The sequence below is a fragment of the Phoca vitulina genome, unplaced genomic scaffold, assembly GCF_004348235.1.
Source record: "Phoca vitulina isolate PV1807 unplaced genomic scaffold, GSC_HSeal_1.0 scaffold44, whole genome shotgun sequence".
NCBI classification, from domain to species: domain Eukaryota; kingdom Metazoa; phylum Chordata; class Mammalia; order Carnivora; family Phocidae; genus Phoca; species Phoca vitulina.
In genome coordinates this window covers 464,868-475,648 of record NW_022589747.1, presented here as the reverse complement: position 1 = coordinate 475,648, position 10,781 = coordinate 464,868, and the positions used below count along the sequence as shown (strand labels likewise).

General features: G+C 61.3%; 2 protein-coding genes across 2 annotated transcripts in view; both read left to right on the top strand.

The window, feature by feature from the left end:
- Nucleotides 1–1,047: 1,047 nt before the first annotated feature.
- On the top strand, nt 1,048–3,494 carry TMED4 (transmembrane p24 trafficking protein 4). The gene is made up of 5 exons (XM_032430509.1): nt 1,048–1,228; nt 1,348–1,448; nt 1,596–1,721; nt 1,954–2,100; nt 2,471–3,494. The coding sequence occupies exons 1-5, from the start codon at nt 1,102–1,104 to the stop codon at nt 2,618–2,620; spliced, it is 651 nt and encodes a 216-aa protein (XP_032286400.1). The 5' UTR covers nt 1,048–1,101; the 3' UTR covers nt 2,621–3,494.
- A 646-nt stretch (nt 3,495–4,140) lies between these two features.
- The window catches only part of DDX56 (DEAD-box helicase 56), an 8,385-nt gene continuing 1,744 nt past the window's right edge, over nt 4,141–10,781 (top strand). Inside the window, exons 1-12 of the mRNA XM_032430599.1 lie at nt 4,141–5,685; nt 5,771–5,932; nt 6,398–6,558; nt 6,709–6,879; nt 6,958–7,048; nt 7,523–7,767; nt 8,071–8,190; nt 8,776–8,889; nt 8,974–9,068; nt 9,926–9,999; nt 10,132–10,221; nt 10,498–10,603. Coding sequence (XP_032286490.1) covers nt 5,626–5,685; nt 5,771–5,932; nt 6,398–6,558; nt 6,709–6,879; nt 6,958–7,048; nt 7,523–7,767; nt 8,071–8,190; nt 8,776–8,889; nt 8,974–9,068; nt 9,926–9,999; nt 10,132–10,221; nt 10,498–10,603 — 1,489 coding nt within the window. The 5' untranslated portion in view covers nt 4,141–5,625. The remainder of the gene's footprint in view (nt 5,686–5,770; nt 5,933–6,397; nt 6,559–6,708; nt 6,880–6,957; nt 7,049–7,522; nt 7,768–8,070; nt 8,191–8,775; nt 8,890–8,973; nt 9,069–9,925; nt 10,000–10,131; nt 10,222–10,497; nt 10,604–10,781) is intronic.

The window sequence follows — 10,781 nt, the reverse complement described above, 5'->3', positions numbered from 1 at the left end:
TGACAGGTTGGCAGAAAACCGCGGGGCCTTCGGGGACAGAACGAGGCTGACGCGTCGCCACGCCTCATCCTGCAGAGTCTAGTAAACTTGAGGAAGAAACCCTTTTCTCATTAGCCCTCGTGCCACGCCCTCCGCATCTCCTTTATGATCAGCAGGGTCGCTAACGCGCGCCCCCCCCCCCGCCCCCAGTGAGTGCCTCCCACGCAAGGTCAGGAAACCCCAGCACAACCGCAGGGTCACAGGTCACGCCTGGCGGTCACCACTCCCAAGTCCACGCCACCAGCTCGGGCCGCCCCCGCCCCGCCTTCCGCGCGGGACCCCTCCTTTCGAGGCTCCTTCCCCAGTGCTGGACCCCGCGCCCCCACGCCGCGTCCCCCGCCTGGGACCCCTTGTCCCCACGTCCCGTCCCCCGCGCGGGACCCCTCGTCCCCACCCCGCTCCCCCGACCCCTCCTCTCCGCCCTGTCCCCCGCGCTGGACCCCACGCCCCCATGTTCCTTCCCCCCTGGGAGACGCCTCGTCCCCGCGCCCCTTCCCCCGCCTAGTACACCCCCGCCCCCACGCTCCTTCCCCCGCGCGGGACCCCACTCCCAGTCCCCCGCCTGGGACCCCTCGTCCTCACGCTCCTTCCCCAGTGCTGGATTCCTCGTCCCCACGCTCCTTCCCCCGTCTGGGACCCCTCGTCCCCACGCCCCGTCTCCAGTGCGAGACCCCCGCCAAGTCCCGCCCGCGGAGAAGCGGGTCGCGAACGAATCGACACATGCGCGCTGCGAGCCCGGCCGCGCAGCCTCTCCTGGCAGCGGGGCGCAGGCTTGCGCATGCGCGCAGGGCGGAGGACGCGCGTAGGTAGGTGTCGGAGTAAGTATCGTCCCTCGGTTGGCTGGAAGGAGATCCGGGCGTCCCCCGCACGCGCACTCTCCTTTCGGCCAGGCTGCTTGGCCGGGAAGACCGGCGGATTGAGAAGGACGCAGGGCGCGAGTCACGGCGCATGCGCGCTCTTCGCTCGGCTCTGCTGCGTCGCCTGGACTGGGGCGCATGCGCGCGCATGCGCGACGGGCGGAGGGCGCGCGTTGGCAGGTGTCGGGGCGGGTGGCGGCGGGCGATGGGACGACCGGCGCTGCTGCTGCTCGCGCTGTGCGCAGCCGGCGCCCGGGGACTCTACTTCCACATCGGCGAGACCGAGAAGCGGTGCTTCATCGAGGAGATCCCCGACGAGACCATGGTCATCGGTCAGGCGGGGCGAGGGAGGACAGGGCCCTGTGTGTCCCCCAGACGCGGCCACGGCGCCCCGCGGAGTGTGGGAGCCGGCCGGAGCAGGCGGGTCGTGACGGCTCTGTCTGCTCCGCAGGGAACTACCGCACCCAGATGTGGGACAAGCAGAAGGAGGTCTTCCTGCCTTCGACCCCCGGCCTGGGCATGCATGTGGAGGTGAAGGACCCGGAAGGCAAGGTAGGGCCCCGCTGGTCGTGCTCGGGCTATGGCGCGGGCGGTCTGCAGCCTCCACAAGGCCGCGCTTCCCCGGAGCTCTCTGGGCCGTGCAGGGCTCAGGACAGAGCTGCGTGCACGTGGGGCTTGTCACGGTGTGTCCCGTTGCAGGTGGTGCTGTCCCGGCAGTACGGCTCCGACGGCCGCTTCACCTTCACCTCCCACACGCCCGGTGACCATCAGATCTGCCTGCACTCGAACTCCACCAGGATGGCTCTCTTTGCTGGCGGCAGACTGGTAAGAGGATTGCCTCCTCGGCCACAGCTCAGAATCCCTCCCCTGATTCCGGCGAGTTTTGAGTTAACGGCCACCGTCCTTTGGGACACTTTGGGACACAGTCACAATCAGAGAGACGGTGTTGCATTTCTGTCCCACAGCCAGGGACGAGAGTAGGTTCCCCAGCCTGGAACAGAGAGTCGGAGGGTTTCTGACCTTAGGGCTTTGGGGCACCACCCCTGTGTCTTTCTAGCGCGTGCACCTGGACATCCAGGTTGGGGAGCATGCCAACAACTACCCGGAGATTGCTGCCAAGGACAAACTGACCGAGCTCCAGCTCCGAGCCCGCCAGCTGCTTGATCAGGTGGAACAGATCCAGAAGGAGCAGGATTACCAGAGGGTAAGCATGCGTCTGACTGTTCTCGGATGTGGCAGTTGACCTTTGTGCCTGCTACGCCCACTGGAAGTTTCTGTTTGGGGCCTTTCCCGATTGGGAGCTCAGCTGTTCAGAGAACGGGGTGGAGAGTGTCCATCTACACGGCCGTTTCCAAGCTTTGTAGACGGAAGTGAAGCGAGCACAGCTCCCGACCTAGCAGAGATGCTTGTGGAGGGGCAGCACACACTCTCCTGGGGCACTCCCGGTGGAATCCGAGGCAGTGTCTCCGAAGGCATTTGGTCCTGAAGGTGGATTTCTCGCAGGAGGGAGGGGCCTCACAATAGCTGGGACCGTTTGTCCTGCACGTTTAATCCTGGCCCGTTGTCCCACGCAGTATCGTGAAGAGCGCTTCCGTCTTACCAGCGAGAGCACCAACCAGAGGGTCCTGTGGTGGTCAATTGCTCAGACGGTCATCCTCATCCTCACTGGTATCTGGCAGATGCGTCACCTCAAAAGCTTCTTTGAGGCCAAGAAGCTGGTGTAGTATCCTCTCCGTATGATCCCTCCCCATCACCTCAATTATCTGGTACTTTCCCCACCCACTACCTTATCCATCTGGATTTTGAGGGAAAAAAAAATGAAAAAAGAATACAAGCCACATTGGTTCCATGGCAACAAAGCACTCACATCAGCCACTCGCTCACACTGGTTCTCAAGGACCCAGGACATTGGTCCGAGTTTTCAAAGGTCTGTTTTGGGGTTTGTGCAGAGTCGAAACTGACCCGGGACGAAGTCTTGCTTCTTTCACCTCCAGTGATTCCCCTCTATCCTGTCACAAAAAGAGCAAGTGAAAAAAACCTCTGCTATTCCTTTAACTTCTCTCTTTCCGTCTATTTAGGCAGTAGGCGGCTGAAATGCCCACCAGGGAGTCCCTGCCTCACTGTTCCCTCGTTAGTCCTGGGTTTGCTCAGTGGCTTTGTGAATGTAAATAAGGGGCAGAGGCTTCAGAGGATTGAAATGTTTTTCTATATATTAGAACTATTTTTTGATAAATTATATATATTTTACTTCCTAGTTGAAGTGTTCCTGCCTGTGTCTGAGTAGTTGAAAAGACCAGTGCGGCCTCGTCTGCAGTCTGTGTATCCGTACATTTTTGCCAAGGGCCCCAGCAGCTCTCAGACACCACGGGTGCTCTCCAGGCCTTCTGAGAGGGCCAAGCAGGGACTTCCCCGGGACACCTGGGATTTCCATCCCGCGGGGCCCCAGGCTGAGGTAGTGGTGGAGCGAGCACAGGCAGGGCCCTCCTCCCCTCCCTCTTCGCTTCACTTTTATTTAAGCTGTGCTAAATGTTTTCTTCACAGGAACCACATTTGGTTCTTCATACAGATTTTTCCAGTGAAATAAAATGTGTTGTAGTAGCTGTGTTGAAAATGAACTAAGAGGTTGTGGGCAGAGGGGAGGCACAGAGGGCAGTGGAAGAAAGGCCCCTGGCCTTGCTGGCTGCCATGCTGACTGGCAGTGGGAGGGCGTCAGCAGGGGGGCTCCTGCTGCCAGGGTTTGGCCCGATGGGCGTTTGTGGGTGCGGTGGCATGGCCACTCACAGAGGTCGGACACGTAGGCCCACCGGCCGGGAATCACGTGAGGAGATGAAGTATCTGTTTCTCGGCCCCTAGAGTTACACTGAAGCATCTTAGTACGTTGCCCTTCTGCCCTTCTGTATTAAACTTGCCTGCTTTTGCCTGGGCGGCTCAGTCGGTGAAGTGTCTGCCTTCGGCTCAGGTCATGATCCCAGGGTCCTGGGATCGAGCCCCGCGTCGGGCTCCCTGCTCAGCGGGAAGCCTGTTTATGCCCCCCTTCCCCAAGTTGGCTTGTGCTCTCTCTCTCTCAAAAGACTAGAAACAAAAAAAATTGCCTGCTCTTGGCTTTTTACTTCATGCTTTTATTTATTATACATATTTATTTAATATACACTACTTATTTGACCAACAGGGTGAAATCTTTTTCTTTACATCCTATACAGCTCATATATGTACCTATTTTTACTCATAAAAACACATGAAAGTTTGTTTTCTAGGCTTTGACATTTAATATTTTTAAAGTATTTTTTAAAATTAAGTGTTCCTTATATTTCTAATTCTGGGTGGTTGTATAACTGTCCAATGAGGTGAAATAACCATAAGTGACTATTCTCTAAAGTTTGAGTATTTAGGATGGTTTTCAGTTTTCTTAGGTTAGAATGAACCCAGGGAAAATGAGGTGGTCCTGGAACTGGTTAGCCGTGTGGGCCTCTGGCTTGAGGTTCCCGGGGACTATGGGACAGGTCTGGAAGGGAACCTGTCTCTGCTACTGTGGCTGTTCTTGGCTGTGGGAGGGCAGGCAACCACCGCCGAGAGCCAGGGCAGCCTTCTTTGGTCTGTCCCGCTATAGACAGAATTGAGTGCATCTTGATTGTGCCAGTAGGTGGGTAAGTTCTGGGTTTCTCCTCTTGTCAAGGTTTGATGGGAAGGGGCGTTTGTCCCACGGATGGGGCAGGTAGAATATCAATGGCCAGAGGATGGGCCAGCGGGTGGCGGCTGCGGGGAGGATTTCCGTGCTGCTGTGTGACAATCACAGATACGTCATGGTCTAGGGAAGTTGTTTTCAGAAAGTTTGGCTACATTCAGGGAATTTTGATATTCCTCCCAATACTACCCTGCTTCTATTCTGAAATTCTTGCTTTCTTAGACTGTATGACATCGTTACCACAACAACCGGAGGGGCGGGGGGGGGGGGGGGGGCGTGGTGAGGCCTGGTTTCCAAGCAAAAGGGAATGAAGGTTGCTATCGATTGACTTGGAAATGGAAAGATCATCTCGGATTATGTGGGTGAGAACAGGGTCATCTCAAGGTTCATTAAAAGTGGAGGCAAAAGGTCGCCATGGTGAGACGTGAGGACTCCAGCCTCCGTCGCTGGCTCGGGGGAGGAAGGAAGTGGGCCATCCGTCTGGAGTCTCCAGAAGGGAGTGCAGCCTTGCCCACGTTCTGGTTTCAGCCCAGCGAGACCCCGCGGGACAGCCGCACAAGCACAGCATACCTGCGTGCTGTTTTATGCCCCTGGGTTTACGGCGACTGGCTGTGGCAGCGACAGGGAACCGAGAGTCCTCATTGTTCGCTAAGCTGTGCGGGTAACTGATGGGCACCCACAGGCCCGCCCGTGCCCCTGGACCCCGTGCGGGCTCCCCCCAGGGCCGCCCCCGCCGGGCACCACAGCTTCGGAGGGCACGGCAGGTGCCGGCGCAGCTCCTAGGGCGAGGTGCTAAAGGAAGCGCGGACTGAAGGGAGAGCCGGGAGCCGCCCCTGGGCACGAGCGGCGGCGGCGGCCGGCGAGGACGCCTCCCGGAGACCCTGGGCCCTGCGCCCCGCGCAGCCGCGGAGCCCCGCCGGGACGCCGGAAGCCCAGGCTCCAGCACTTCCGGGAGGGGGCGGTGCCCGCGAAGCTGATTGGTGGTGGCGTCCCACGCGCCGTCGCGCTTCCTGCCGTGCGTGCGCGCTGTCACCGGAGAGTCGCGGCATGGCGGACCCGGAGGCGTTGGGCTTCGAGCACATGGGTCTCGACCCCCGGCTCCTGCAGGTACCCGGGGGTGCTGAGCGGCCGGGCCGACGGGGCTGGGGGTGGCGGCGGGGCGGCGCGCTCAGCCGCGCGTCGTGTCTCCTAGGCCGTCGCCGACCTGGGCTGGTCACGACCCACGCTGATCCAGGAGAAGGCCATCCCGCTGGCGCTGGAGGGCAAGGACCTGCTGGCTCGGGCCCGCACGGGCTCGGGGAAGACGGCCGCCTATGCCATTCCCGTGCTGCAGCTGCTGCTCCACAGGAAGGCGGTGGGTCGCGGCGGCGGGGTGGGGGGACCGGGGCTCCCGCCGGCCTCGCACCCCGAAGGCCGGCCCGGGATGCCGCTGTGCTCAGCGCTCCGGGCTGGGGTTCGGGTCGCCTGGCCCCGGTGCGCCGCTGCTGTCATCCTTCTTGGCGTCTTCTCGAGCGCGTCCCTTTCTCTTCCTGCTGTAAAAAGCGGGCAGGTCTCCCGGTTTTGTTTGTAGAATTAACGTGAACGTCCAGCGCTCTAGGTGTTGGATTCTCAGTAACATGCTAAGCGCGGAGTTGTGTCCTTTGAGGGTCAGTGCCCGGGGAAAGAGCCCTCTGTGCTACCCTCTGTTCTGTTCTGGGGAAGGTGGCAGTCAGTGAGGGGTTGGTGGAAGGCCTCACCGTTCGGTCAGATTGTCGGGGGCCTTAGGTGGCCCTGAGGACGCGGGCTGGCTGGCTGAAGTCTGTCCTTTGTGCTCTTGCAGACAGGCCCTGCAGTAGAGCAGGCTGTGAGAGGGCTCGTCCTGGTGCCCACCAAGGAGCTGGCTCGGCAGGCCCGGTCCATGATCCAGCAGCTGGCTGCCTACTGCGCTCGGGACATCCGGGTGGCTAACGTCTCCGCTGCCGAAGACTCCGCCTCTCAGCGGTGGGTGAGAGCCACGGGGCCGCAGAGGAGTGAACCTGCACAGGGATGCAGGATTGGATTTGCCGGGTTTGTGTGCAGTAACCGGGGCCGCTCGGGGTGCGGTGTGAGTTGCTGCATACTCTCCGACACGGAGCTGTTGCCCACCTGCAGAGCGGTGCTGATGGAGAAGCCCGACATAGTCGTGGGGACCCCGTCGCGCATCTTGACCCACTTGCAGCAGAACAGTTTGGTCCTGCGAGACTCCCTGGAGCTGCTGGTGCTGGATGAGGCTGACCTTCTTTTCTCCTTTGGTTTTGAGGAAGAACTCAGGAGTCTGCTCTGGTAAGGAAGGGGAGTGTGCGGCTGTGACTAGACGCTAGGGCCTGGAGCTGGAGGCTGACCGGCTCTGTTTTGTTCTAGTCACCTGCCCCGGATTTACCAGGCTTTTTTGATGTCGGCTACCTTTAACGAGGACGTCCAAGCACTCAAGGAGCTGATACTCCATAATCCAGTAAGGGCGCTACGGAAGCATCGGGGCCCCTGACACGTAGCCTCCCTGGTTCTGAGGCACTAGGAGCTGGTCGTCATCAAGACCCCACCCTCCACCAGTCTGCAGCCGCTACGTCATTGCAGATGTCTGCTGGGCGTGGTTCAAACATGCTTCACCTAAAGGCCGAAGCAGGGACCCCCGAGAGTCAGAAAGGCTGCTTTGAGTGGCACGGCCAAAGCTCTTGTGTTCGTGAACTTGGCTCTCCTGAGAGCTTGCTGCTGCGGGGCTTCCCTCCTCACTTACCCTGTGTTTCTCTGTTCTGTGCCCCCAGCGCGTTGTAACCGTACGTTCTCTGCGCAGCGTAACGGCTGGGGCACTTTGAGTTGTCACGTCACCCAGTGGGAGGGGACGCGGGGTGCCCTGGTTTGAGCCAGCAGCATGCAGCCCCTTTTCTGTCTCCTCCTCTTTCCTGATCACAGGGCTCTTTCCCTGCAGGTGACTCTCAAGCTGCAGGAGTCCCAGCTGCCGGGGCCAGACCAGCTGCGGCAGTTCCAGGTCGTCTGTCAGACAGAGGAAGATAAGTTCCTACTGCTCTATGCCCTGCTCAAGCTGTCATTGATCCGCGGCAAGTCCCTGCTCTTTGTCAACACTCTGGAGAGGAGTTACCGGCTGCGCCTGTTCCTGGAGCAGTTCAGCATCCCCACCTGCGTGCTCAACGGAGAGCTCCCGCTGTGCTCCAGGTGCACCTGGCCTGACCCCTCGGCTGAGACGTGGGAAGGAGAGACGCAGGGGGTGCTCCTGTGTCTTCAGTGGGCAGTGGAGGCCAGGCTGTGGGCTCGACCGATTCTCACTGGCTTTCTGTGTCGTGGCTCTTAGAGTTCTGCCGTTGCTTCGTCTTCAGCTGAGGAGCTGAGGCACGAAGGTTACGCAGGAGCAGAGCTAGAGAAGAGGGAAGAGTCGGGATGACGGTTGTAATGATGTCAGGGTGGGGGGAGCCTCCCACTGGCTCTGGGGGCTGAGCCTTCCTCTTTCTTGGGCTGTAGGTGCCACATCATTTCACAGTTCAACCAGGGCTTTTACGATTGCATCATAGCGACCGACGCCGAAGTCCTGGGGGCCCCGGTCAAGGGCAAGCGTCGGGGCCGAGGATCCAAGGGGGACAGGTGAGTGCTGGTGTCTCCCTTCCCCAGTGCACTGCAGGGAGACTGTTTCTCAGTCTTTCGGAAGGTGGTGAAACCGGATGCCCAGAGCAAGGGGTCCAGCGTTGGGGCCTGGCTGCTGGTGGGGCCTCGTTTGGCTGCCAAAGTCTGGAGAAGAGCAAAGGGCGCGCATGCATGTATCCTGAGGCAGCAGGAAGGGCCAAACGTAGTGGGTTGTTGGGGGTCGTCCTACAAGGGGAGACATGCAGCCTGTGCTGGACACGCAGCTGTGACCCGTGAGGAGGAGGTTTCCGAAGCAATCGGGAGCCTCAGTCTCTGCCTGCCCAGCAGGCTGTCTGCTAGGGGTGGTTCTCAGGTTGTCCTTTGGCGCGGCGAGTTCCGTCTTCCCCCGGCACTGAGGTCAGGGCGAGGGTTTGGCCACCGCTGCTACCCCCGCTTCTGAAATAGTTCTGATTTTAGGGTTTTCAATCTATGAGACTTCTTTGATTTTGTGGAAGGCTTTACTAAGTGATTTTGCTGATTAAACGGCTTGAGATTGCTGGCCTGGAGGAGGGGTGGTCAGTCTGATGTTGGGACGTCTACCCCCAGGGCTTCTGATCCGGAGGCAGGCGTGGCCCGGGGCATAGACTTCCACCACGTGTCTGCTGTGCTCAACTTTGACCTGCCCCCCACCCCTGAGGCCTACATCCATCGCGCTGGCAGGTGGGAGAGCTGGGTCGTGCTGGGCAGGCACTGGGACCTCGGGCCCTAAGCCAGAGATTCAGGCTGGGCCGTCTGTTCCTGCAGGACGGCGCGCGCCAACAACCCGGGTATGGTTTTGACCTTCGTGCTGCCCACTGAGCAGTCCCACCTGGGCACGATCGAGGAGCTTCTCAGCGGAGGTAAGCACCCCGGCGCGCTCCTCCCACGATGCCTTAGGCCCAGTGCTGGTGAGATAGCACCTCCCGCTCAGCCCCGCCCTGTGCCTTCTTCCTGCTCCATCCTCATCCCTGCCTCATGGGGGCAGGCAGGGTCCCCCACAGATGAGCAAGCCGAGGTCTGGACTTGAGAGGCAGAAGGACTAAGGAAGAGGAAGAGGTTTTGGGAGATGGGGATGGGGCTGGTGGTGTCTCCCAGGGACCCTGGGAGAGGGAGTTCGGTGGGGGGTGGGGGGGGTCCTTCCCTGACTCCCCAGTTGCCAGGCCCAGGTCCGGGCGCCCGCTGGGCCTTCCAGAGGTGACGCTGAGGCAGTTGGCGCTGTTCCAGGCTGTGGGCAGCGGCCGGCAGAGGAGGCGTGGGTGGGGCTGCCCACCAGCCAGGAGGCTCCCCAAAGGGGCCTCAGTCCTGCTTGTGTTGGGGGTCCGGGAAGGACCCTGTGGGATCGTGCAGAAGAGGGGCCGGGACGTTGCTTGGCAGGAGCGCGAGTGCTGCTGCTGCACTGAGACGCTGGTGTGTCACGAATGTCGAGTGTCCAGAGTGGCCACGGGGGAGGAGAGTGGGTAGGTGGGCGGGTTCTGAGGCTGCTGTGACGGGCACCCAGGGGACGACGGGCTGCTCAGCCACAGCGTGCTGGAACAGCTGTCACGGGCTGTGCACGAGACCCGGCTGTTCCACCATACGTGCTCCTCGCAGGGAAGGCGTGGGCTGAGTGCCGGGCTGCTTCGCCCCAGGGAGGGCCTGGGGGGGGCCTCTGAGCAGATGGCCTCCGGTAGACCCGCTCTGAACCTTCAGGGGACCCTCACTGCCGTGTTCTCCACAGAGAATGGGGCCCCCGTCCTGCTTCCCTATCAGTTCCGCATGGAGGAGATCGAGGGCTTCCGCTACCGCTGCCGGGTGAGCGGGATCTCGTGGTTGGGGGTGGGGGTGAGTCCCCCTGGGTCAGACCCTTGCCGCTGAGCACTCAGGCACGAGGGAGGACAGGGCAGCGCCCCGCCCCCCATCCTGATCTTTGGTGTCTATACCCAGGATGCCATGCGCTCAGTGACCAAACAGGCCATTCGAGAGGCGAGGTTGAAGGAGATCAAGGAGGAGCTTCTGCACTCGGAGAGGCTCAAGGTGAGGCTCAGCATCCGTGGGGGACGCAGAATCAGCGCTGCGGAGTTTGTCCTCAGCACACGTTGCCGTGGGGGGGGCTCCGCGTGGGGCCCTGTGTGGAGCGCGTGTGGGGCATGGCTGCCTCAGGAAGGGCAGTGTCCCCGCAGACGTGGCGCCTGAGGGAGGGGGGAGGCCAGAGCGGTGGCACCGCTGGGAGGGCACAGCGCACCTGCCCAAGGGCCCCCGCGGAGCCACAGGAGGCAGACTGACCCCGCCGTGTGCCCGTCTCCCCCGCAGACGTACTTTGAAGACAACCCCCGGGACCTCCAGCTGCTGCGGCATGACCTGCCCTTGCACCCTGCCGTGGTGAAGCCTCACCTGGGCCACGTCCCTGACTACCTGGGTGAGCGGACGGGACCTCGGAGACTGGGCGGCCTGCGTGCACACAAGCACACACGGACACGCCTGCTTGGATGTGTGGGCGTGCGCCCCCGGGGTCTGTGGGGACGGGGACCCCCGTCTGCTGGGGACACATCTGCTTGGATGTGTGGGCGTGCGCCCCCGGGGTCCGTGGAGACGGG